General features: G+C 41.3%; 1 protein-coding gene across 9 annotated transcripts in view; it reads left to right on the forward strand.

Annotated features, from left to right (window-relative positions):
- Positions 1 to 27,140, forward strand: part of LOC122696617 (poly(A)-specific ribonuclease PARN-like) — a 256,073-nt gene that overhangs the window by 65,027 nt on the left and 163,906 nt on the right. For 5 of the 9 annotated variants that reach the window (XM_043906869.1, XM_043906871.1, XM_043906870.1 and 2 more), the window contains 10 exons: positions 802 to 881; positions 1,363 to 1,430; positions 1,516 to 1,597; positions 10,165 to 10,225; positions 16,889 to 17,054; positions 18,095 to 18,160; positions 19,235 to 19,273; positions 20,623 to 20,665; positions 22,126 to 22,203; positions 24,892 to 24,948. In XM_043906869.1, coding sequence (XP_043762804.1) covers positions 802 to 881; positions 1,363 to 1,430; positions 1,516 to 1,597; positions 10,165 to 10,225; positions 16,889 to 17,054; positions 18,095 to 18,160; positions 19,235 to 19,273; positions 20,623 to 20,665; positions 22,126 to 22,203; positions 24,892 to 24,948 — 740 coding nt within the window. The other 4 variants (XM_043906867.1, XM_043906875.1, XM_043906872.1 and 1 more) reach the window with 2 other exon arrangements.

Below are 27,140 nucleotides of genomic sequence, written 5' to 3' on the forward strand. Positions count from 1 at the left end.
ACAGTACATGATAGTTTTCTTTTCTCCACATCCTTGCCAACATTTGTTATTTCTTGTGTTTTTGAGAATGGCCATTCTGACAGATGTGAGGTGGTATCTCAAGATTGCTGTGGTTGTTCGGGGTCTTTTGTGGTTCTATACAAATTTTAGGATTATTTGTTTAGCTCTGTGAAAAATGCCGTAGGTATTTTGATAGAGATTGCATTGAATCTATAGATTGTTTTGGGTAATATGGGCATTTTAACAGTATTAATTCCTCCAGTTCATGAGCATTTCTGTTTTTCATGTTTTCTTCAATTGCTTTCACCAGTGTCTTATAATTCTCAGAGGACAGGTCTTTCACCTTGGTTAAATATAGTCCTAGGTGTTTTATTCTTTTTGATGCAATTGTCAGTGGGATCGTTTTTATAATTTCTCTTTTTGATGGTTTGTTATTAGTGTATAGAAATTTACAGTGGATTTCTGAATATTAATTTTGTATCCTGCAACTCTGCTGAATTCATTTATTAGTTCTAATAATTTTTTGGTGAGATATCTATAGGGTTTTCTTTATTTGAAATCTGTTTTAGATACTGAAACTGTCCATTCTCAAATTGAAACATTTGTATCTCTGAATTCTCTATTACAGGGTTTGGCTTGTTAGCCTGCGAAATTCATGCTAATTTTGAAAAAGTGAAATAAAGAGCACTTCCAGTTAGTTTTAATTCATAAAAATAAGAAATTATAGAGCCATTGAATAGTTGACTGACATTTTCTGTTAGCATTTACGAATAGGTTAAAATTTTTTTTCTTAAAATCTAGGAATCAGCGATGGACCTTCAGTCACCGCATTAACAAATGGTTTTGACACTGCAGAAGAAAGGTATCAGAAGCTTAAAAAGGTAAGTGGGTGTGCTAGAAAATCTCATTTTTTTTTCCCATGTTGGTCTTGCATATGTTAAATTATAGAGGAATAAAATTGTCAAGCTTGCTTATTAAGTTCTCAACCCCAGCTATGAATTGATATTTAGTGGTATTTAAAACAACAGCAAAAATAATTGTTTGCTGGAAAACATTTTGGGGAAGGTTTAGTATTTTCATTGTTAATTTCATTTACAGGAAATATGATGTGGTTATTTTAATCATTTGGAAATAGGTTTACTATGATGCTCTGGATGATGCATAAGTGCTTAGTTGGGAAAAATAGTAAGAAATATTCATAAATTAATAATGCTCCTGATAGATAATCTATAATCGGTTTGGATCAGAAGTATTCTGCCAAAGTCAAGTAGAATAATCAGAAAACCTACCTGATTGCAAATACTGTTGCTCATGTCGACTATACAGCATTGTTTTGACAGATATTTTATTTCCCTTTTCCAGCATTCCATGGACTTTTTGCTGTTTCAGTTTGGCCTTTGCACTTTTAAGTATGACTACACAGATTCAAAGTAGGTTGTTTTAACAAGTGGTGGGAATTCTTTTGTCATGGCATAATATAACACCCTAAGTCTCCTTTTATCTTATTTTCCCCAGGTATATAACGAAGTCTTTTAACTTCTATGTTTTCCCGAAACCCTTCAATAGATCCTCACCAGATGTCAAATTTGTTTGTCAGGTTAGTAGTATAACTGAGTTGTTGTTCCTTTTTTTTCTGTTACGAATCCCTGATGAAGCTGTGTGGAAACGTGGAATCAGAATTCTCTTTAAAATTTGGTTCTATAACCAACTTTGCACTTCGGGCAAATCACTTTACCTCACTGACCTTCAGTTTTTGGATTATAAGTAAATTATACTCTCATCTTTCCTTTGACCTGAGAGTGAATTAAGGAATAAGATGTAAGAGACAGGCAGAGGGACATGGGAACATGAACTTTATTATAAGTAGAGCTGAATTTGAGACCATGACTTCGTACTGTGGCTCTTTGGGGGATGTTTTTTATTGTCTTACCCCTGAACTGAACCTACAGATTAGGACCTGCAGGTTTTTTTCCCAACCCCATTTTCACTGCACGCCTCTTCAAGGGTAGACCTTTATTTTCTGGAGGAGCAGAGTATGTGTGTATGCTCTTTGAAAAGAGCAAACCTAAAAGAGAAAGTGAAAGTATAGTCACTCAATTGTGTCTGACTCTTTGCAACCCCATGAACATAGCTCCCAGGGTCCTTAGTCCATGGGATTCTTCAGACAAGAATACTGGAGTGGGTTGCTGTGCCCTCCTCCAGGGGATCTTCCCAACCCAGGGATCGATCCCAGGTCTCCTGCATCGCAGGCAGATTCTTTACTGTCTGAGCCACTAGGGAACCCAGAAGGGGCTAAGTTACATGTGCTCGGTTTCTTTTCCCAAGCTTACCAGTTAGGAAAGAGGGTAGAAAAAGACCACTGGTGCCTCCTGAGGAGGAAAGGGCTGACTTTATGAGCCAAGGTGAGGATTCAGGGAGGGTCCCCTTTAGAACAGCCAGTTCAGAGTTGTAGCTGATCTGGTGGACATTCGGTGAATGTCAGCTTCCCCTTTCTGCTCTCTTAATAATCTGATTAACGAATAAGGAGATCATTGATCTCTATTGATAAGGACAGTGTGAATTAGTGTCTATCATATGGATATGTGATGAAACCTGAGTTTTGGTCTTCTCTTCCTTATAATCTTATGTCTGAGCTTCTCTCCCTGGAGTAACATTAGTTCCTTTGAGTCTTCCCATCTGTCCCTTTTCCTGCATCTAAGTAGTACTGCAGTTAAGAAAGCCTGGAGGGTAGGCTTCTGAGTGATTGAGTCATGTCAGATTCTCTCTGTAATAAGGCAGGATGTAAACAAATGAAGCAGCATTCATTGTATGTCGGGAGCTGGAGAGAAGGTAATTTTACTCTTGTATCCAGTATTTTTCTTAAATTAGCAGATAAACCATAGTTGATATTTCTTTACTTTGCAATAAGCTCAGTTCAGTTGCTCAGTCATGTCTGACTCTTTGCAACCCCATGGACTGCCACACGTGAGGCCTCCCTGTCTATCACCAACTCCTGGAGTTTACTGAAACTCATGTCCATTGAGTCGGTGATGCCATCCAACCGTCTCATCCTCATTTAACAGCTATTTACCAGTCACATGAGTATAGAATACTTCATTAAATGGTATTTGTAAATTTTCTCTGAGAAAGATAGGTTCAGTTTGGACATTTGTATGGATGTAGTTTTCCAGTGGTAGCAGGAAAAGACAGTTCCTTAAAGTGGATTCCATGGTTTTAGCCAGGAATTAATCAAATGCACACAGTGGCAGTGAGACATCTCAGGGATGACAGTATTTTCTAAAAGACCAACACAAACACAACTGGAGACAGGTCGGAAGAACCCTACCCATCACACAAAATCATCCTGTGACTACACCTGGAACACTTCATGCAGTCCTGATAGCCAGCCACTCCTTAAAAAAAGGAAAAACATCATAGACTTGAAGACAGGCCAGAGATTAATGGGCTCAAATGGTGCAGTTCTCTGTTCTGGAAAAACAAAGGCAGGGAAGAGGTTGAGACTCAGTAAGTAAACTTGGCAATTGTATGGATAAGGTAAATGATAGTATCTTTGGATTTTTTTCTGGTCCTCCATCTAAGGTGGATTTTGTCTTGTTTAAAAATCTATGCCTGCAGCAGAGTCGCGTCTTTAAAGGAACTTAGCTTCTAGAGTCGGCGAGTAGGGTGAAGATTGTGTCTAGTGAAAAATTGATCTTGAAAAGCTTTTATTATCCTTAAAGCAGGGAAAATTGGGGGGCAAGACAACTTCCTGTGCTGTGTGAAAACTAAGTATCTGTACACACAGTGAGCCACGCACACTAGGCAGGATGTGGAGGAATGACGCCCTGAGAGCCATGCACACGCCTGCAGCGCGTGCCCGTCCAGGTGAATTGCAAGGCGTCTTCATTGTCTTCACTTCCTGTTTCTTCTGTTCTTCTTTTTTCTGCCTGAACATCTGTAGTGGAGTTCATGGAAGAAAATACATACATGGCCGTGAAAAGTCAAAACACTGCTGCTGTCTATAGAGTAAAACATGTTGTTTTTAAATCCCCTCTTCCCCCATGCCACTTCTTTCCCCATTTCACTCCTTTTGTGCCATATATACATATGCTCCTGTGTTTACATATATATACACACACACACACACACAAACACAGTTTTAGTTTTTTGCTTTAATATACACAGAATCATAACATTCATATTTTAAATAACTTGCATTTTCCATTTAACACAATGTCTTCATATTTCATAATACAGGTGTATTATAATTTATCTAATTGGAATTGGAAAGTTTTCCAGTGGCTCCCTATTTTAAACAGTGCTATAGTCAGTGTCCATGTGCATGTGTCTTGGTTGTATATAGGAAATTTTTTTTTTTTTGCCGAATCAACATATGTTTTTAAGCTATTTTTTAAATTTATTTTTAATCGGACGATAGTTGCTTTACAATGCTGTGTTGGTTTCTGCCGTACAATAACATGAATTAGTCATAAGTGTATATATGTCCCCTCACTCTTGCACCTCCCTCCCCTTCCTCCCCCACCCCATCCCACCTCTCCAGGTTGTCACAGACTAAGTTTCAAGTTGAACTCCAGGAATGTTTTATAGGATAGCTTTCCTATGAGGGGAATTGATGAGTCATAGAACTTATAGATTTAAAATTTTGATAGATGCCTCAAATTGTCCTCTCTAATATCTATGCTCATCTTTTGAATCCTGAAAATGGTACATTTAGAACAAACCAAAGATAGTGTTTAGTATATTATAAATAAAGTTTGTTGGTTTGAAGTGTTTTCTCTTTATTATGGTAAAAAAAAAAATCCATAACCTAAAATTTACCATTTTAAGAGGCTTTAAATTCAGGGGCATAGAGTACATTTTTTTTTTGCAGTCTAAAGAGTATTATTTGAGTAGAAAATAAATAGTTTGAAAAAGGGGATGCGTGATCTCTGACTCTGATTTTTAAAGAAGAAAGTTAGGATGGAGTCTAGTGATAGGAGGGGTAAAAACGCCTTTCCATAAGCCATCTTTTGTTGTCTCTGTCAGTGATGGGTATTAGGGGAGCAGAGTTAAGAGTACTCAGGCATGGAAGGTAGAGGGGCTTGTGGCCCAAGTCAGAAGGCACTGGGTCTTATTTCAGAACAGGATGAACAAGGAAGATATAGGGGAAATGGTTGCTTATTTCACATCACAGAAAACCTGGACATGATAGAAAATGATGTGTCTGTATCTGTGTGTGTGTGTGCATGCATGCACATACCCATGTATATTTGACTAGGTTGCTCATAGTTTAAAAGAACTGGTGTCAAGTAATAAAGATACATAAAGTACATAAAAGTATATATAATATATAAAACCTTTTAACCTAAGATTAAAAATAAGTAAGTGAAAAATTGGAAGAAAAGAAAAATGAGGGTGTGATTACTGTGTTATGATTAGAACACAGAATTCATGCCAAAGAAAGTCTTACCTGCTTGTCTCTGAGCTTCCTACCAGCCAAGACAAGGGGGAAACACACGGTCAGTTCTGTGGTCCAAAGGATCAAAATGGACCAGGACTTAGGACCAGTTCAGCTTTCCTCAGATTAGAGACCCCAAGACATTTCCCTTTCTGTTATCATGGTATTTGTCGCTCAGTCATGTCTGACTCTTTGTGACCCCATGGACTGTAGCCTGCCAGACTCCATGGAATTCTCCAGGCAAGAATACTGGAGTGGGTAGCCATTCCCTTTTCCAGGGGATCTTCCTGACCCAGGGATTGAACCCAGGTCTCCTTAATTGCAGGCAGATTCTTTATCATCTGAGCCACCAGGGAAGCCCTCTGTGTAGACGACGTTGTCTTCAGCAGCATCTCTAAAGTGGATATGGTAATGAGCTTATTGGAACTGGCAGAGCATCCTCAGTCTAGACTGATGGTGTAACATCAAGTGCGACTCAGGAAGGGCTGCTCTATAAAGGGTCAGATTTAACTGTTCTACCTTCAGTTACTTCAGGAATGTCCAACTCTTTGAGACCCCATCGACTGCAGCATGCCAGGCTTCCCTGTCCATCACCAACTCATGGAGCTTGCTCAAACTCATGTCCATCGAGTCGTGATGCCATCCAGCCATCTCATCCTCTGTTGTCCCCTTCTCTTCCTGTCTTCAATCTTTCCCAGCATCAGGGTCTTTTCCAGTGAGTCAGTTCTTCGTATCAGGTGGCCAAAGCATTGGAGTTTCAGCTTCAGCATTAGTCCTTCCAGTGAATATTCAGGACTGAATTCCTTTCAAATGGACTGGTTGGATCTCCCTTGGACTTGCTGTTCAAGGGACTCTCAAGAGTCTTCTCCAGCACCACAGTTCAAAAGCATCAATTCTTTGGCACTCAGCTTTCTTTGTAGTCCAATTCTTACATCCATACCTGACTACTGGAAAAACCATAGCTTTGAATAGATGGAACTTTGTTGGCAAAGTAACGTCTCTGTCTTTTATTTTATTTATTTATTTATTTTACATCTCTGCCTTTTAATATGCTGTCTAAATTAGCCATAACTTTTCTTCCAAGGAGCAAGTGTCTTTTAATTGGCTGCAGTTATCATCTACAGTGATTTTGGAGTCCAAAATCATGGGACTGGATGCCATGATCTTCGTTTTTTGAATGTTGAGTTTTAAGCCAGCTTTTTCACTTCTCTCTTTCACTTTCATCAGGAGGCTCTTTAGTTTCTTTTTAGTATGTTAAAAAGCAGAGATATTACTTTGCCAACAAAGGTCCGTCTGGTCAAAGCTGTGGTTTTTCCAGTAGTCATGTATGTTTGTGAGAGTTGGTCTATAAAGAAAGCTGAGCACTGAAGAATTGATGCTTTAGAACTGTAGTGTTGGATAAGACTCTTGAGAATCCCTTGGACAGCAAGGAGATCCAGCCAGTCCATCCGAAAGGAAATCAGTCCTGAATATTCATTGGAAGGACTGATGCTGAAGTTGAAACTTGAATACTTTGGCCACCTGAAGTGAAGAACTGACTTATTGGAAAAGACCCTGATTCTGGGAAAGATAGAAGCGGGGAGGAGAAGGGGATGACAGAGGATGAGATGGTTGGATGGTATTGCTGACTCAATGGACACGAGTTTGAGTAAACCCCAGGAGTTGTTGCTGGACAGGGTGGCCTGGTGTCCTGCAGTCCATGGGGCTGCAAAGTCGGATATGACTGAGTGACAGAACTGAATTGAACTGAACACAGTCAAAGGCTTTGGTGTTATCAATAAAGCAGAAGTAGATGTTTTTTCTGGAATTCTCTTGCTTTTTAGATGATCCAACAGATGTTGGCTATTTGATCTCTGGTTCTGCTGCCTTTTCTAAGTCCGGCTTGAACATCTGGAAGTTCATGGTTCACATACTGTTGAAGCCTGGCTTGGAGAATTTTGAGCATTACTTTGCTAGCGTGTGAGATGAGTGCAATTGTGCGGTAGTTTGAATATTCTTTGGTATTGTCCTTCTTTGGGATCGGAATGAAAACTGACCTTTTCCAGTCCTGTGGTCACTGCTGAGTTTTCCAAATTTGCTGGCATAATGAGTGCAGCACTTTCACACATAATCTTTTAGGATTTGAACTAGCTCAACTGGAATTCCATCACCTCCACTAGCTTTGTTCGTAGTGATGCTTCCTGAGGACCACTTGACATCACGAATTCTAGGATGTTTGGCTCTAGGTGTGTGATCACACCATCGTGGTTATCTGGGTCATGAAGATATTTTTTGTATAGTTCTTCTGTGTATTTTTGCCACCTCTTTTTAATATCTTCTGCTTCTGTTAGGTCTGTACCATTTCTGTCTTTTACTGTGCCCATCATTGAATGAAATATTCCCTTGGTATCTCTAATTTTCTTGAAGAGATCTCTAGTCTTTACCATTCTATTGTTTTCCTCTATTTCTTTGCATTGATCACTGAGGAAGGCTTTCTTATCTCTCCTTCCTATTCTTTGGAACTCTGCATTCAAATGGGAATATCTTTCCTTTTCTCCTTTACCTTTAGCTTCTCTTCTTTTCTCAGCTATCTGTAAGACCTCCTCAGACAACCATTTTGCCTTTTTGCATGTCTTTTTCTTGGGGATGGTCTTGATCACTGTCTTCTGTACATGTTACAAACCTCTGTCCATAGTTCTTCAGGCTTTCTGTCTGTCAGATCTAATCCCTTGAATCTATTTGTCACTTCTAGTGTATAATCGTAAGGGATTTGATTTAGGTCATACATGAATGGTCTAGTGGTTTTCCCTACTTTCTTCAATTTAAGTCTGAATTTGGCAATAAGGAGTTCATGATCTGAGCCACAGTTGGTTCCTGGTCTTGTTTTTGGTGACTGTTATAGAGCCTCTCCTGGGCTTGCCGGTGGCTCAGTAAAGTGTCTGCCTGCAGTGTGGGAGACCCGGGTTCGATCCCTGGGTTGGGAAGATCCCCTGGAGAAGGAAATGGCAACCCATTCCAGTACTCTTGCCTGGAAAATTCCATGGACTGAGAAGCCTGGTGGGCTACAGTCCATTGGGTTGCAAAGAGTCAGACACAACTGAGCGACTTCGCTTTCACTTTCTTTCATAGATCCTCTCCATCTTTGGCTGCAAAGAATATAATCAGTGTGATTTTGCTGTTGACCATCTGGTGATGTCTGTGTGTAGAGTCTTCTCTTGTGTTGTTGGAAGAGGGTATTTGCTATGACCAGTGTGTTCTCTTGGCAAAACTCTATTAGCCTTTGCCCTGCTTCATTTTGTACTCCAAGACCAAATTTGCCTGTTACTCGAGGTTTCTCTTGACTTCCTACTTTTGCATTCCAGTCCCCTATGATGAAAAGGACATCTTTTTTGAGTGTTAGTTCTAGAATGTCTTGTAGGTCTTTATAGAACCATTCAACTTCAGCTTCTTCAGCATTACTGGCATAGATTGGATTATTGTGTTATTGAATGGTTTTCTTTGGAAATGAACAGAGATCATTCTGTCGTTTTTGAGATTGCACTCAAGTACTGCATTTCAGACTCTTGTTGACAGTGAGGGCTACTCCATGTCTTCTAAGGGATTCTTGCCCACAGTAGTATATATAATTGTCATCTGAATTAAATTCACCCATTCCAGTCTGTTTTAGTTCACTGATTACTAAAATGTCACTGTTCCCTCTTGCCATCTCCTGTTTGACCACTTGTAATTTACCTTAATTCATGGACCTAACAGTCCAGATTCCTATGCAGTATTGCTCTTTATAGCATCAGACTTTACTTCCATCACCAGACACATCCACAACTGGGCATTGTTTTCTCTTTGGCTCAGTCTCTTCATTCTTTCTGAAGTTATTTCTCCACTTCTCTCCAGTAGCATATTGGACACCTACCGACCTGGGAATTTCATTTTTCAGTGTCATGTATCTTTTTCTGTTTTCATACTGTCCATGGGGTTCTCAAGGCAAGAAATTAGAGTGGTTTGCCATTCCCTTCAGTGGACCACGTTTTGTCAGAACGCTCCACCATGACCCTTGCGTCTTGGGTGGCCCTGCACAGAGTGGCTCATGGTTTCATTGAGTTAGACAAGGCGGTTCTGACTTAAAACGAAAATAAAATTAGAGAAGCTCAGTGAAGTTTCCCACCTTCAGTCAGTTGAGTAAGGACTTTGTGAAAATGTTCCCATTCTTGTGTATAATTACTTACTTGATATTTTTTCTACATTTACGTATATATTTTGACTTTGAGATATGTGTTTAGTAAGTCTCTTTACTGGGAATTTTTCTGTACTATGATGTTGAATGTAAAGAACATCCAGTTAAGATTTTGGGCTTCCAGAATCTAAGTTGAAGTGAATATTGATACCTTATAATTTGCACATTTTTTCCCTTAAATTTGAACCTGGGGTGAGATAATAGAAATACATTTAATTTTTATTCAGCAGTTTCCTGCCTCTTGGGAGAATATATGTTCACCAAGTAAGATTTTCTTAAATGTTGGGTAACAAAGGATATTTGTCTTACAAACTATAAGGGAAAAGCCCAGATAGTTGAAGTGAATGAATGGACAGTTCAGCAGCCGTGGAGTAGAAGCCCCTTGTTCTCTGACCCGTGGCATGCTACCCCCTTGCCTGGTTGCCTTCGTTTACTCCCCAGAGTTCTTTCTCTGCTTATGTTCACACACCTGCCATGAACATCACTGAAATGCATGTTCTATTTACTCTTGTTTCAGAGCTCAAGCATTGACTTTCTAGCAAGCCAAGGATTTGATTTTAATAAGGTTTTTCGCAACGGTAAGATTACACGTGACCTCTCTTCAGAGCTTGTAAATCTGGACTCGGTTGAGAATTATCTCTCTGTGCGTACTGTCTGAGACAGGGTCTCGGATTTCCATTCCAGCCTGTGCAGCCGTTAGAGTTTTTATTGTGCCCCGCTGTTGAAGGCCTGGTCCAGCATGAGTGGCACAGGAGAGGCGCTGCTGCCTCCTTTAGCTCTGATGAGGCCTCTCGAGCCCCCAGAGTCGTTGGGTGGGGCTTGTGCTGTCACTGGTGTGACTCAGTCGCCTGGCAGACTCCCTGTGGGGTATGTGTCCCTGTTGTCTTCCACTGAGACAAGTGGTCCAGTGTCGCATTTTCATAATCGGCCATGTTTCAGTAATACTGCGATGGTCTTTGGAAGAAAAAATTCAGTTCTGATGGCTAACTTGCTGGGTGATGTGCTGACCAGCAACCTGGTGGGGTGGGGGGACCAAGTCCGAGTCCTTGTCCCCAGCGTAGGGCATGATCCCTCAGAGAGGTGATTGTTAAATATTTAATTAATGAACACTGGACGTTCAAGCACATCAGAGTGGTTTTTTTTTTCCTCCATTCATTTACTTCCCTAAAAGTGCCTGGGAAAGCCTCTGTCGTTCCCAGCAGTATTAAGTGCCTGCTGCTCTAAGGTCAGTAGCTACTTTTCACTTAATTATTCTTGTAAACTGCTTTCTTTCCCATGGTGGATGTGTTACTGAGTGGGGTAGGGAAGGAGATATTTCTCAGCAAAGGTTCCAGAACATAGACTTCAGCTACAATCTCTTTCCCTCAGCATGATCTCCTTGTAGACGGTCTTTAGGACCATGTCATGTTGGTTGTTTAATTGCTTCAGTGGTGCTGCATCCTCATATCTACTGGTGCTTTTGATATTTGGAAATGCTAAAAAAATTTTTGAATCCAAACTGCTTAACCTAGTGGGTAAACCTGCTGGGTAACACAATTTGGGTATAACAAAGTAATTTTATTTCCTGTGGCTCATGCTTGACTCTGAAAGCCACTATAAAATACAAATTCCACATATAGTTAGAGTACTATGATGGAATGTGTGCAGTTTTTTTTTTTTTTTTTTTTGGCATGTGGGATCTTAGTTCCCTGACCAAGGATCGAACTCGTGCCCCCTGCATTGGAAGCATGGAGTCTTAACCGCTGGACCATCTGGGAAGTCTTATTGCAGAAATGTTTTGAAGGAACTACTTTAACCAGATTCCTATGAATGTGTAATTTCCAGCCTGATGGTTTTATTTTCATAGAAGGAGAGAAACAGCTTCATGAAGGATGCTTCATTTTCTAGTTTTGTAGTCAGACCTTGAAGTATTTTAGTCACAACTGCATCAGGGCTCCCAGGCCATCTGTTATTACTGAGACTCTTATCCCTGTGCTTTAAATCTGACCCGGACCTTTATTCCTCTTCCTTATTAAATCTTTGCACTCTAGGGTTTGCACATGCTAGACCCTTTCCTCCTGGCAGCCTCCTTGGACATACCTCTGACTTCCTTGTCTGAAGTGGAACCAGGTGACTGCCGTCACCATTCTCCCAAGCATAGATGGTTTCAGCTGTCTATGCAGCCGGGCGGTAGGCCTTCCACCTCAGTCCAGCTGAGTTCTTCTCAGGAGCCACGGCTCTTCCCAGGGCTGTGTAACCAGCTCTGCCGTCCCCCTTCTGCTGACGTCCTGGGTGTGATAGAACTGGGATTCTAGTGCAGGCTGTCTAACACCTGAATTTATGCTCTTTAACCTCCAGGTGGAATCTGCATTCCTGCAAATGTTCCCCTCTCTTCACCCCAGCCTCAATTATTTTAGGTTCTGTTTGCAAGGACACCAGAAGCCTAGACTTTGGCTCATCTTTCTCTCTATTCCTACCTCTCTCCTCCTTCTGGGTTACTCCAGCATCCACATGGAGCACCTGCAAAAGCTCTGTCGTGTCTACTCCCAGGGGGTCAGCAGTCCTCGCTTCTGCCTCCCCTTAGCTGTCCACTCCCTTAGTGGCATCATGGGTCTTATCAGGAGGAACTGTGCCCACCTCCATCATTTCTCCTTGACAGCGCCTCCTCTCGTCCTTCACATCCACTTGGCTACCTCATTTCAGCAGTTGGTTGATCTCCATTGCTTTCTCACTGTCAGTTACCTCCTACTGTCTGGTCTTAACTTCGCTCCTTGTCCGCCTGGTCCATTATTATCCTTTCTTCTTCCTCTTGCTCCTCTCCACATATTGAACTCGTCTAGCTAAGTCCCAGCCTTAGTTGGTTCTGATCACTCACTTTCTCTCTTCCTGAGCATCTGAGTATTGCAGTAAAATGGAACATACCTGAGCTCATTTGTCACTTTAAATGCATGAGCACAAGCATCAAGTAAGGACTCCATCATGCTCAGAAATCCTACTTTTCTGACTTAGAAATTCCCTTTCTGACTTTCTACGATATCAGTATTTTTACTTTCTCTCTCCAGGCCTCCCTCTCAGCTGCTGGTCATGACTCAATGAAAATAGAAGCCAGCAGGCAAGAGCCAGTTTGTGTTCTTACCACCAGACCCACAGGTCTCCCCGCCGAGCCTGGGCCCAGCCTTTTCACAGGTGTTCCTTAGAAGGCTAGTCCCTCCCTCTGTGTCAGGCACTGGCCCTTCCAGTTTGCCCTTCTGTCTGCTGGATGTTTTCCCTTCTCTGCTGATCATTCCATCAACCTTTGTAAACATTCTTTTAGTGTTGCTGCTGCTGCTGCTAAGTCACTTCAGTCGTGTCTGACTCTGTGTGACCCCATAGATGGCAGCCCAACAGGCTGCCCCATCCCTGGGATTCTCCAGGCAAGAACACTGGAGTGGGTTGCCGTTTCCTTCTCCAATGCATGGAAGTGAAAAGTGAAAGTGAAGTTGCTCAGTCATGTCCGACTCTTTGCGACCCCATGGACTGCAGCCTACCAGGCTCCTCCATCCATGGGATTTTCCAGGCAAGAGTACTGGAGTGGGGTGCCATTGCGTTCTTCGTCTTTTAGTGCAGAGCTCCTTAATCTAGTCCAGAGGCTGCTTTCCTGCTATAGAGTGAGTTCTGGAGTCTGAATCTGGGGAAGGTGGTGATGAGTTGACATCTATATTTTGTCTAACCTTGAACTGAATTTGTTCATTTCTTCTGTTAGGAATGTAGGCAACAACCCAGCCACCTTAGCAGTAGCAGGAAGTTTGTCCTCAGTGAAATCCTAGGTATCTTCAAGTGGCATTTTTGTTGTGGCAGATATCTTGAATATTGTTTACCTTCGCCAGTACTTTGAAATTACCATCATTAATTCACCTGCCAGTAGGTCTTTTAAAAAAAATATTTATGTATTTAATTTACTTATTTGGCTGCACCAGGTCTTAGTTGCAGCGCTTGGAATCTTCGATCTTTGTTGCAGCATGTGAACTCTCAGTTATGGCATGCCAGATCTAGTTCCCTGACTAAGGATTGAACCCGGGCCCCCTACATTGGAAGCGCAGAGTCTTAGGACCAGTGGGGAAGTGCCTGCCGTTAGGTCTTCTTATTTAATGTGTTGACCAGGAAGCTGGTATCTTACATTACTATATCATAGATATAAAAAAAGTTCTTGGTAACTATTTCAGTATAATTACTTTCCTTTATAATCTTGTGTATTTTATTTTATGCATTTGAAAACGTCATTTTGAGGTAGGGCCTGTAGATTTCACCCGACCACCAAAGGAGTAGGTGGCACGTGAAGATGAATCACGCCCGTGGGGATCTGTCTGTCTCAGAATAACACTGACCAAGCACACCCGCCCCTCACTTGATTCCACATCCCCAGCGCCACTTCTGGCCTGCGATGCTCCCACTCAGAGGAAAGCATCTTGAATGAGGGGCTTGCGCTTGCCATTCCTGCCTCTTCCCCTCTAGTTTTCTCTTTACCCACCTGAGCCCGTTTGCTGTCCGCAGCCCTCCTTGGACTTGAGGTCGGGTCAGACTGCCAGGATCTCACACCTTGTGGATCCTTCTTTGTCCTCACTCCGCCTTTGGCGGAATTTGACTGGGTCGATTGCTCCCTCCTCCCCTGGACACTCTCCCCTGGCTTTTAGACTCTTCGTTCTGTGCTTTTCCTCCTGCCTCCCTCTGGACTTCTCCCCATTCTGACTGTTTCGTCTCCTCTGGCTTCAATGTTAGTCTCATATATTCCATGGTTTTATTTACTTTTTATTATTAAATTCTTATTTTGAAATAATCTCAGACTTTATAAATGTTGCCAAAATACCTCAGAGAATTCCTGGTACCTGCCCTCCAGTTTCCTGAATGTTGGCATTATACTGTTTGCCTTGTCATCCTTTCTCTCATTACATGCTTGTGTATAATTTTTTCCCCCCAAACCATTTTAGAGTAAGTTCCAAACATGACATTTCTTTATTCTAACTACTTCAGTGTGCATTTTCCTAAAAACAAGTACCTTCTCTTACACAGTACAGTAATCCAAATTAGGAAATGGATGTTGCTCTAGTACTGTTACCTCATTTACAAACCTAATGTATATAAGTTTTGCTACTTAGAGTAAAAGAGAAAAACAACTTCTCCCCATCCAGATTCACTCTGGGCTCACACGCTGCATTTAAGCTGTCATATCTCTTTGCTCTTTTACAATCCAGAACAATTTCTCAGTCTGTCTTTGATTTGAGTACCTTGACAGTATTTTGTAGCGGAGGCTAGTTTGTGGCATGCCCCTCGATTGGGACTTTTTTGATGTTTCCTCAGCCAAGTCCAGTACTCTTGCCTGGAGAATCCCATGGACGGAGGAGTCTGGTAGGCTACAGTCCATGGGGTCGCTAAGAGTTGGACATGACCGAGCGACTTCACTTTGACTTTTCACTTCCATGCATTGGAGAAGGAAATGGCAACCCACTCCAGTGTTCTTGCCTGGAGAATCCCAGGGACGGGAGAGCCTGGTGGGCTGCCGTCTATGGGGACGCACAGAGTCGGACACGACTGAAGCGACTTAGCAGCAGCAGCCAAGTCCAGAGGCATCGATTCGTCTCGGGCAGAGACACTGCAGATGCGTGCTGCTCAGTACATCATATCAGGAGAACGTGACACCAGTGAGCCGAGTTACTGATGATTATCGCTCTTCTGTTTACTTTTAGAAAAACACACGTACAGTACGTCATCTGTTAACCATTTCTAAGTATACAGTTGGCTGGTATTAAGTACATGCATATTGTTGTGCAGCTTTTGGTGTTTGGAATGTTGATCAGACTTCTTCAATTAGGTTTAGCATCCACTGATGAGTCTTGCTTGAGACAGTTATTACTGCTGACAAATGATGATTTTCTAACTTCATCATTGGTTCCACAGTTTGTTAACTGTCCCATGACTTGTAATGCCCCCCTTTATCCTGATGACACCTGAATTTGTATCTCAGCACCTTTCTCCTAAGCTTTAGCCTTTTATTTGTAGCTCTTCATTTATATGTACATCCCTAGATGATTTAATATATCCAGGAGGTAGCTTTTGGCTTTATTGGGACAACTGTGTCCATTTATTTTACTCACTGTGTGTGGCTGTTTTCATGTTACAAAGATGTTGAGATCTCATGTTGCCATAGAGATCTCCATATGGCCCATAAGCCTAAAATGTTTCTTGTTTGTCTCTTTAAGGAAAGGTGTACTGATCTCTGATCTAAGCGGTTATCTCCTGCCTGGACAACCACAGTGAACAGTTCCTTCTGGCTGACCTCCCTACTTCAGTTCTCATAGAAGTCCAGATGGTCTTTTAAAAACATGGAGCAGGGCTTCCGTGCTGGTCTAGTGGTTAAGAATCTGTCTTGCAATGCACATGGGTTTGATCCCTGGTCCAGGAAGATTCCATATGCAGTAGGGCAGCTAGCCCGTACATCACAGCTACTGAACCTGAGTGAGCTCTAGAGCCTGTGCCCGCCATAGCTAGAGAGTAGCCCCTGCTGTCTGCAACTGGAGAAAGCCCGTGCGCAGCAGCAAAGACCCAGTGCAGCCAAAAATAAATAAGTAAATAATTTTTAAAAAGTACATGAAAATAACGGAGCAGATAATGTGATTATTGTGCTTAAAGCCTTGCAACAGCATCCCGTTGTCCTTAGAATAAGTAAATTCTTACCGTGGCCTCTAAGGGCCCGTGTAATCCTGCCCCATCCTCTGCAGCCTGACATTATTCCGTTCTCCTGCTTACAGCTTCCTTCTCTGGAACTGTTTCTGGAACAGTCCAAGCCATTTCTGTCCTCTGGGCATTTATGTCTGTTCCCTGCCTGAAATACTCTTCCCCCAGTTCCTGCGTGTCTGATCCATGCTCACCTTTTGGGTCCTCCTGCCTGGTGGCCTTCTTTGGTCGTCCTAAGGTTGTTCCCTTCACTACAGAGCAGGACGCATCTACCTTGTTCATCATTAGCTCACCGGCACCTGGTATGGTGCCTGGCACAGTGTACATGCCAAATTACAATTTATTGAGAGATGAATGAACGAATGAGCACATGGAGTGAATGAAATAAGACACATACATTTCAAAATCACTTGCTGTTTCCATTGATTTTTTTTTTTTTGAGCTGTAGTCAAATATGGTCTTTCCCAAGTATTTTAGACTCTGTGGTTTGTTACAAAATTTTTTATGATAAACAGTGACTTCTGCTAATACACGCTTTTAAAAATTCTGTTCAGGAATTCCGTACTTAAATCAGGAAGAAGAAAGACAGTTAAGAGAGCAGTATGATGAGAAGCGTTTGCAGTCCAACGGCGCAGGTGCTCTGTCCTACACGTCTCCTAACACTTCAAAGTGTCCCGTGACAATTCCTGACGATCAGAAGAAGTTTATTGACCAAGTAGTGTAAGTTCCTAAACTGAAAGCAGACGTGCGATGAGACGTGTGTCTTGGGGCAGGATCGATGCCTGTATCTCAGGCTTGTGATACCCACACACAGCGCACACAGAGGGTGATGTGAGGGCAGGATTTAATTGTGGCATACCTGAGTTTGTGTTATATGTTGTTCAATCGCTGAGTTGTGTCCGTCTCTTTGCGACCCCATGGACTGCAGCATGCCAGGCTTTTCTGTCTTTCACTGTCTCCTGAAGTTTGCTCAGACTCATGTCCATTGAGTTGGTGATGCCATCCAACCATCTGCTGTCAGTTGTAAATGGAGTTTTGTGTACTGTGCGCAGAATTGCCGTGTGTCACCAGGCCTGAGACTGCCTTGGCAAGGGGGCAGACCTCTTGTGTGGACCACAGGCCTGACAGCCACTGTTCCCCCAGAGGCAGAGGCCCATCCAGATATTGCAACATATCTGTGTTTTTTTTTTTTTCTGTTGTGGTGAAGTTCTGACAAGCAAATGTGCCACGGGAGGAGCGTCTGGTTTTGCTTAGTTTAGTTATCAGTATAACTGCTGACTCATTGGAAAAGACCCTGATGTTGGGAAAGATTAAAGGTAGAAGGAGAAGAGGGTGACAGAGGATGAGATGGTTGAATGGCATTACTGATTCAATGGACATGAACTTGGGCAAACTCTGAGAGATGGTGAGGGAGAGGGAAGCCTGGCATGCTGCAGTCCATGTTGTTGAGACGTGGACATAACCTGGCGACTGAACAACAGACTACTTGGCGACTGAATAACAAAACTACTTGACTAGGAAAGTAAAAATGTAAATCACTTGTATCAATGAATCCTTGAGAAGTTGTCACTGACTCATTAATAACAATGACAAAAAGAATCTGCCAAAGTAAAGTATTTTAAGCCTTACTGAACTAAAAAGTTATGATTTGGTAAAATTACATTGTCATATGTTACTGCTTTTGAGTATGGTGGTTCTTTTGATTGATGACTTCGTTCCTTAATGATGCTGATGGTCATATTTTTATTCTAATTCTTCAGAAAGAAAATAGAAGATTTATTACAAAGTGAAGAGGACAAGAACTTGGATTTAGAGCCATGTACTGGGTCAGTTGCCTTGAATATTTTCACTTGTTCTTTTTTGGGAAAGGTAGATGATTTCTGGCATGTGCTCTTCTTGGTCTCTTAAAAACATTCATAAATAGTCTTTTTATTATAGGTATGATCCCAAGATTTCAGCACTAACTTTAGTGTTAACGCAGTGGGGAGCATGGTATATTGAGACACTGAATGAGTGCTTTGTCCTGTCCTGGAGGGAAGAAAACTGTTATGCACCTCTGCCTTAAGACATGCTCAAGAGTGCGTAATTATTGTAGCCTTGATGTGTGCTTCATACAGAAAGACTTCAGAAGAGCCAGAGTCCATTGTTAGGCTATTTCTGTCCTTTTCATTTCTCTCTGCAGTAAAAAGCATCGGTGTTTCAAAGAGTCAGTAATTGAAACAGCCTGCTTTCCTTCCTTCTCCTTTGTGACTAGCTTCAACAGAAGTGTTTTAATGCATCTGTCTACTTAAAATTCTCTTCATACAGCCACAGGAGGTAATATTTTGGTTTGATAAGGACTTCTGCCTCTTTTATAAAGGCAGTATAATAATAGCAGTGATAAAGAGCATTTTCAATTCATTAGTTCTCTTGGAGAAGGGAATGGCTACTTCAGTATTCTGGCCTGGAGAATTCCATGAACTGTTCCATGGGGTCGCAAAGAGTTGGACATGACGGAGCGACTTTCACTTTCACGTTCAGTTCATTGATTCGGCTGTGTCGGGACACAGTTGTGGCACACGGGCTTGTCTCGCAGCTTGTGTGGTGTGTGGACTGAGTTGCCCCTTGGCATATAGGATCTTAGTTCCCCGACTAGGGATCAAACCCGAGTCCTGTCCATTGAAAAGTGGATTCTTAACCACTGGACCACCAGGGAAGTCCCAGTAAAGAGCATTTTGATGAAGAAAGGTGGTGAGGAATCCTCCCACCTCAAGCATCCTCTCTGTTCTTTTTTGCATGTTAACTGTCACTTCTAATGAAGCCTCTTTTAAAACTTATGTGGTCTTTCCCAACCAGTGCTTGGTCAGTTTGAATTTTGCTTCAATGATTGCAAATTAATACCTTTTCATTTGTTTTCGTAGGTTCCAAAGAAAACTGATTTATCAGACTTTGAGCTGGAAGTAAGTGTTTATATTATACATGAGGGCTCTGTGAGGGACCCAGGATTAAAAAATTAAAAGCAGTTTTTTAGCCTTTATTTCATTTTTGATGTTCTGCTGGTTTTGGTGACTTGACCATACTGTGTTCTTGGGCAGTGCTTCATTTTGTTACTGTTTTCCCCCCAATTTCTTAAGTTAAATACCCGCTTAATTTATTTGCTCTTGCTTCTTAGTAGCTGCTGTAAAGGCTTTACAGTTTTCTTTTAATGATCGATTTGGCATATCCTAAATTGAAGTATTATTTGAAGGTATATGAAGGTATGTGTAGTACCTTTGAAGGTATATAATAAAGTTTGGCTTTAAGACCTGGGAAATACTCAGGTGAATGGTCTTTGTTTTTCTTTTTTGAAACAGGATAATTTTTACTTAGATTCTTGTCATTTAATTTATGCAGCTTAAAATATTTAATTATATTAGGCTGCCTTCTTTACTATATTTCAGTAGCATTGTACACAAAATTTTTAATTTCATACTTTTGCTGTTTATAAGAAATACTGAAATAAAGTAGATTAAATGAAAGGTGAATGCTTTTTCTAAAGCAGGGATTAGACCATGGGTGGGTTTCAGGAGGCCTGTGAATCTCCTGAAATAATGTCCAAAATTTTGTATGTGTTTTTTTCTGGAGGTGTTTCCATTAGTTTAGTTATATTTTCAAGTAAATCTCTTAACTTAGCAGTTGAAGGTCAGGATTGGAGAGATGGATGTTTGCACTTGACTTTGTTTGGGGTTCTTGTTCTTTCGTTAGAATCTGCCAGTGAATTTACTTTGACCAGACCAGGAAAAGGGCCATTATTATTTGATCAGGCTCCTTTCTTCTCATGTTATCCTTGCAACATACTCCCTATGGATTCCAGATTCCTCTCCTTGGCAGATGCCAACTACTGTGCAAGCTTACCACAGAGTTACTCATCTCAAACCTCCCCTGTGTGTGCCCCAAACCATCTAAAGAGACCTTCAAAATTTCACTTAGGAAGTAAGCATTGTGACATTTAGAAGCAAGATTTGACTGTGAAGTAATGTGTTGACTGTATTATATGATGCCTGACATTTCAGAAACTGTCTAAGTCCTAAAAACTTAATTTGAAATGAGATACATTGCTGTATTCTAAGAGCAGAGATAGGGAAACATTTGGAAACTGAAATATTATGGAATAGGCTTACTCTACAGTCTTCCTGTAGTGATATTTATTGCATACTTAATAAAACTGATGTAATGAAATTATAGCTATATAGTTGTTTTAAAAGTACTTTAGGGTCTTAGCTGTCATTATCTCATCTATTGATAAGCACGTTTTCTTTCTTTTCTTTAGGTATCCCAAAGGCATTCATGTTGAGACTTTAGAAACTGAAAAGGTAACCCCAAGGCTTATCCAGGGCCAACATTAAATGCACTGAACCAGTGCCATAGTAATCAAATACAAAGTGCAGTCAGATCAGGAAGTTGAAAATCAGAGTTGACTCCCATACGCATGAGCTGGGCGACATTGGACAAGTCATTTCCCCGCTGCCAGCCTCAGTTTCCTCATTTGTAAATCCACTCATGAGCATGGTGATGATGAGCTCTACTGTCTCACGGCTTTTTAAAAAGTAGTGGATGGAACTGAACTTTGTAAACTTGAGAGCATGCAAATGTTAGTACGTGTTCTCATCATCACAGAAAGCTGGTATGCATGGTACTCCTGGAGTAATTGCTTCTTGTTACATGGGCCACTAAAATTAGGTTTTAGAATCTGGGGCATAAGCATGCTGTCATCATGTATTCCCAGAGAGCAGTGATAGAACCGAAATGGGTAATGGTGGGCTGATGGTGGGTTCCTTTGACGGAACTATAGAATTTTAGAATTTATTTCATTTCTGTAACAGTTGATATCTGGCTGTCCTTTTTATAATGCAGAGTGAGAACTTTTCCTACCGTGTCTGATAAATGTTGTCCACGTTCCATTGCCAAGAATGTGTTGTCCAAAATGCCTGTTTAGTTTTTAAAGATGGAACTCCACCCTTTGCTTGGTTTTAAGTATGTATGGAATGTTATGATAGGAATAGTAGTAGTGGTGGTCAGACAGATGGAAATGGTGCAGAGACAAAAATATACATGTGAAATAAACTCAGTATTTAAAAAAAAAAAAAAAAAAGAATTTGGTTCTTGTTCTTTTTTTTTTTTTTTTTTTTTTTTTTTGGTTCTTGTTCTTAAGTGAGATGTATAATTAAGAGATTATGTATTAAATCTTGCTAGAAGATAAATCTCAAACTTTGACACAGGAGATTTTGTGGTGTTTGATTGATCCAGAATGCAGTGTGAGAAAGAAGATGCTAGTTACCCGACAAGTTACTGGAAAATCCAGGATTTTTCTCTTATGTTAATAAGATACAATACAGAAATTTTTTAAATTGAGGTAGGGTTGACTTACAGTATTAGTTTTAGGTATATAATATAATGATTTAAATTTATATGGGTTACATAGAATTTTTATTTTAAAACCAACTATTTTGAAATCCATGTTCAAGTACAACATCTTAGTGTCCATTATGGAGTGTCTTACTCTCACAGTCTCTTGATATTTATAATTGACTCTGTTGGGGTGAATTAATAAATCATAGGAAAATGTCATGGAAACATGGAGATGAGTTCTAGTTTGTAAAGCAACAACTCAACTTTGGTGGCATTTCAAGATACTTTGAATGTGTTTTTCCCCTGAAAGACTGTGCACTGATAAAAAATTATAACTTCTAATGGTGGCAGAACCTGAATTTCAAGAGGGTGAGGCGGGTCGGGTAGCTTCCAGAAAATTGAATATCTGCCTTATGTCTTTTAGAAAGAGCGATACATTGTTATCAGCAAAGTAGATGAAGAAGAACGCAGAAGAGAGCAGCAGAAACACGCTAAGGAACAGGTGACTGAACTACACTCATTTCCTTTGGGTGAGAAATGCCAAGAGAATTGTAGAGCTTTTGTTAGATTCAATTTAGTGAATCATTTTCTACCATAGAAGAGTTGAATTCATAGCAAAACCTGAAAGAGAATGAGGGTAGGTATTTAGATGTAGCCAGCAAAGTGAGGGTGGCATTGTGGTGGACTGTCTTCACCTCCGTGAAGCCATCTCAGAGCAAGAGTTAGTGGCTATCATTCAGACTTTGTGTCACTGAGCATCTCAGCCCATTAAGTGATCTCACCGTGGCTAAATTCAGGCCCGGTTAACTAGTTTTCCTAAAACAAAGTTGAGACGATATGGGCCTACAGATGCATGCTCATAGTTAACGTTGGAACCTCACTCTAGTTGTCCTCTGGAGAATGGTTTCGAGCAGGAAGACTAGTTAAGCTGAAGAGTAACCAGCTAAGAGACACCAGTGGCCTTAAACAGGAGAAAGTGAAGTGGAAGTGTTAAATGGTCTTTCATGTCCAACTCTTTGCGACCTGATGGACTGTAGCCCACCAGGTTCCTCTGTCCATGGAATTCTCCAGGCAAGAATACTGGAGTGGGTTGCCATGCCCTCCTCTAGAGGGGCTTAGCTTTGAGAACAGGTTTTTTTTTTTTCTTTTAAAAAAAATATTGTCTTAAAAAATTTAATTCTGGTAAAATATGTAACATGAAATTTACCATCTTTGCCATTTTGAAGTGTTCAGTTCTGTACTGTTAAGTACATTCACATTGTCCTACAACCATCACCACCATCCATCTCCAGACTATTTTTATCCTGCAAAATTGAAACGCTATACCCATTAACTAGTAACTTCCCACTCCTCCCATCCCCCAGCCTCTGGTACCCACCGGTCTACCTTCTGTCTGTGAATTTGACTCCTCTCAATGCCTCACATAAGTGGAATTGGATAGTATGTGTCTTTCTGTTACTGGCTTTGTTCATTTAGCGTAATGGCATTTTGGGTTCATCTTTATTGTAGCATGCATCACAATTTCCTTTCTTTTTGAAGTCTGAATAATATTCTATATACCACATTATGTTTGTCCATTTACCTGTTTATGGACTCTTGTGTTGCTTCTGTCTTTCGGTTCTTGTGACTAATGCTGCTCTGAACATGGTTGTCAAGGACTCTCTTGAGTCCTTGCTTTCAATTCTTTGGGGCATATACCCAGGAGTGGAATTGCTGGATCATATGATAATTCTATTTTTAATTTTTTGAGGGACTACCATGCTATTTCCCACGTGACTGTACCACTTTTCATTCCCACCAACAAAGTACAAGTGTTCCAATTTCTCCACAAAACCACCAGTGCTTTTCAGACTCAAGAGTAGTTTAAGGAGGTAAACAATTTCAGTGAGGGTGAAGTGGGAGAGCAGGGGGCTTGCAGGTTCCTGGGAATTAAACTGGACCTAGTGAATTTTTTTTGTTTTAATTTAAATTTTTGACCATGCCACACAGCATGCAGGATCTTAGTTCCCTGACCAGGAGTAGAACCCATGCCCGTTGCAATGGAAGCACAGTCTTAACCCCTGGACCAGGGACATCCCAGGAGAAGAGTCATTAAGTAATTTAGCTGTGAAGAGATAAGGAGAAGGAGAATGGTTCTCTAGAGTTTAGAGTTAAGGAAGGGATTTCAAGATAGGAAAGAAATTGAGTCTGTTTAAGCACCGTCATGAAGAAGACAGGAGAGAAGAAGCTGAGTGGGAATGCGTCTCAGTGTGATGCTATAAAAATTTTGTAAAAATGCATTTGACCAGGAAAAAAGACAGCGGGGTGGTGGGGTGGGGGGGCTTCCCTGGGGGCTCAGTTAGTAAAGAATCCTTCTGTAGCGCAGGAGGATCCTTGGGTTGGGACAATCCCCTAGAGAAGAGAATGGCAACCCACTCCAGTATTCAGTATTCTTGCCTGGAGAATTCCATGGACAGAGGAGCCTGGTGGGCTACAGTTCATGGGGTCAAAAAGAGTCTGACACGACTGAGCAACTAAGCACTCACTCAGGAAAAAAAAAAAATCAGAGAATTCTTGATTAACAGATGGTCTGAGTGGTTCTCCTCAGAATGGAATGCAGTATTGATTTGGCCAGCAGGTGGCAGCTTTTAAAAGTCCCTGTTTATAAGACAACTTCTCGTTTAGTCCTTAAGTTGTATCAGACTCTGCAACCCTATGGACTGTAGCCCACCAGGTTCCTCTGTCCATGGGATTACCCAGGCAAGAATACTGGAATGGGTTGCCATTTCTTCCTCTAGGGGATCTTTCTGACCCAGGGATTGAACCCATGTCTCCTGCATTGGCAGATGGATTCTTTACTGCTGAGCCACCAGGAAGCCCCTCAAGGCAGCTTGAGGGATATGGAAATTTCAACAGTTGATTGGAAGTGATGGGTATACCCTAGCACTGTTATCTTAGTAACTAGTGAATAGTTTGCCACTTGCTCAGCCCTCTCTCTGAAACAGAAAAATGGTACATGCAGAAATCATTTCCAACACACTTGTTTGGGGGTGATGGACTCAAAGCAAACAAAAGTCATCTAACTGGATATAAAATTTCAGTCTCTGGTTTTTTTTTTTTTTTTTTTTTTGCTTAGATTCAATAAAGAACTCATTCAAATAAGGAACATATATATTTCAATAGTTGGTGTTTTGTTTTGTTTTTAAATTAGGAAGAACTGAATGATGCCGTGGGATTTTCTAGAGTCATTCATGCCATTGCTAATTCGGTAAGTGAAACACACTTTGTAATTAATTTCCTGGACATAACATTTACTGTGAAATGCCAAGTTATCATTGCAAATCCATCATCTGGTCACATTGATGTTAGAATGTTTTCCTGGTCTGGAGGGAGAAGTTAGAACTTCATAAAGATAGCTTGTTGTCATAATGTGCTCAGTGTGACATTGTAATTGCTGAATTACATCCAAACCATTTTTTCAGAAAGCATTTCTATTAAAATGCAGAAGAGGATTATACTGTGATGGCCTTATGTGGCTCCATGAAACTGATATTTATTATTCTCAAAACCAACAAGAAGCAGAATAGCAAACTAAAGAATATGAGGAGAAATAATCCAGTGTTTGAAACCTTGTATTCCTTCATTAAAAGAAATCTAGAGGATAAAAATAATTGTGTTGAATTCTTCCACTTAATTGAATCTTGTATCTTTGTTTTTAAAATAATCTTATTTATTTATTTATTTTGGCTGTGCTGGGTCTTTGTTGCCGTGAGGGCTTTTCTCTAGTTTCAGCGAATAGGGGCTACTCTCTAGTTGCGATGCGCGGGCGTCTCATTGCGGTGACTTCTCTTGTTGTGGAGCACAGGCTCCAGACCACGTGGGCCTCAGTAGACATGGCACATGGGCTCAGTAGTTGTGTCTCCTGGGCTCTAGAGCACAGGCTTGATGGTTGTGGCACATGGGCTTAGTTGCTCCCCAGCATGTGGGATCTTCCCGGGCCAGGGATTGAACCTGTGTCTCCTGTATTGGCAGGCAGATTCTTTACCACTACCCCAGAGAAGCCCTGAATTAATTATATCTTGATAACATTTGATGCATTTAAAAAATGTGTCAACTGTTTATGTAAATGTGCTGGAGGATTCTGTGATAGATATAGTAGATATTTTCCCTTGTTTCTTACATCCTTTAAGAAAAGAAGCACACCCATCTTGCAGAGAGAAACTGGGTCTTGCTGCTGGTTGTTCTGTTGAGTTACCCATCCAAGTCACACTGCTTGCCTGATGCTAAACTTCCTGGAGTCCGAGACTTCCTTGTCCTTGAGTAGCTGGCCTAGGGAGAAGGATTTGTCTCCCTGGAGGAGTCATCTTGTCCCTTAAATGCTGAGCCCTGCATCGGGGAAGCTTGAGGGCAGTGCTTCAGGAGTCCGTGGTTGTCTCAACAGTAGGTGCAGCCTTGTCACACAGGAGCACTTTTGGGGAGGCAGCCACTGGCCCTGGGAAGGGGTAAACAGAACTTAGACCTTGAGAGAGAGAAGGGCTGGCTCCTCAGGAGCTCTTTCAAGTAAATGATATTACTGGAACAGAATAGAACCAGGGATGAGCCTGGAGAAAAACAAAGGTGTGGGTCTCTTGAGAAGTAGCCAAAAAGCTAGTTTAGAACTCAACATTTCAAAAAACTAAGATCATGGCATCTGGTCCCATCACTTCATGGCAAATAGATGGGGAAACAATGGAAACAATGACAGACTTTTTCTTGGGCTCCAAAATCACTACAGGTGGTGACTGCAGCCATGAAATTAAAAGACACTTGCTCCTTGAAAGAAATGCTGTGACAAACCTAGATAGCGTATTAAAAAGCAGAGACATCACTTTGCCAACAAAGATCCATATAGTCAAAGTTACGGTTTTTCTAGTAGTCATGTATGGATGTGAGAGTTGGACCGTAAAAAACGCTGAGCACTGAAGAATTGATGCTTTTGAACTGTGGTGTTGGAGAGAAGACTCTTGTGAGTGCCTTGGACTGCAAGGAGATCAAAGCAGTCAGTCCTAAACTAAAGGAAATCAGTCCTGAATATTCAGGGTCTGAAAAGACCCTGATGCTGGGAAAGATTTAAGGCAGAAGGAGAAGAGGGTGACAGAGGATGAGATGGTCAGATGGCATCACTGATTCAATGGACATTAACTTGGGTAAACTCCACAAGATGGTGGGGGACAGGGAAGCCTGATGTGCTGCAGTCCAAAGAGTCAGGATATGACTGATCAACAGCAACAAGATTGTGTGTATCCAGAGAAGCAGAGAGGGCTTCCCTGGTGGCTCAGTGGTGAAGAATCTGCCTGTAATGCAAAAGTCTTGGGTTTGATCCCTGGATTAGAAAGATCTCTTGGAGAAGGGAATGGCAACCCACTCCAGTATTCTTGCCTGGTATATTCCATGGACAGAGGAGCCTGGTGGGCTACAGTC

This window comes from Cervus elaphus, chromosome 6, assembly GCF_910594005.1.
Source record: "Cervus elaphus chromosome 6, mCerEla1.1, whole genome shotgun sequence".
NCBI classification, from domain to species: Eukaryota; Metazoa; Chordata; class Mammalia; order Artiodactyla; family Cervidae; genus Cervus; species Cervus elaphus.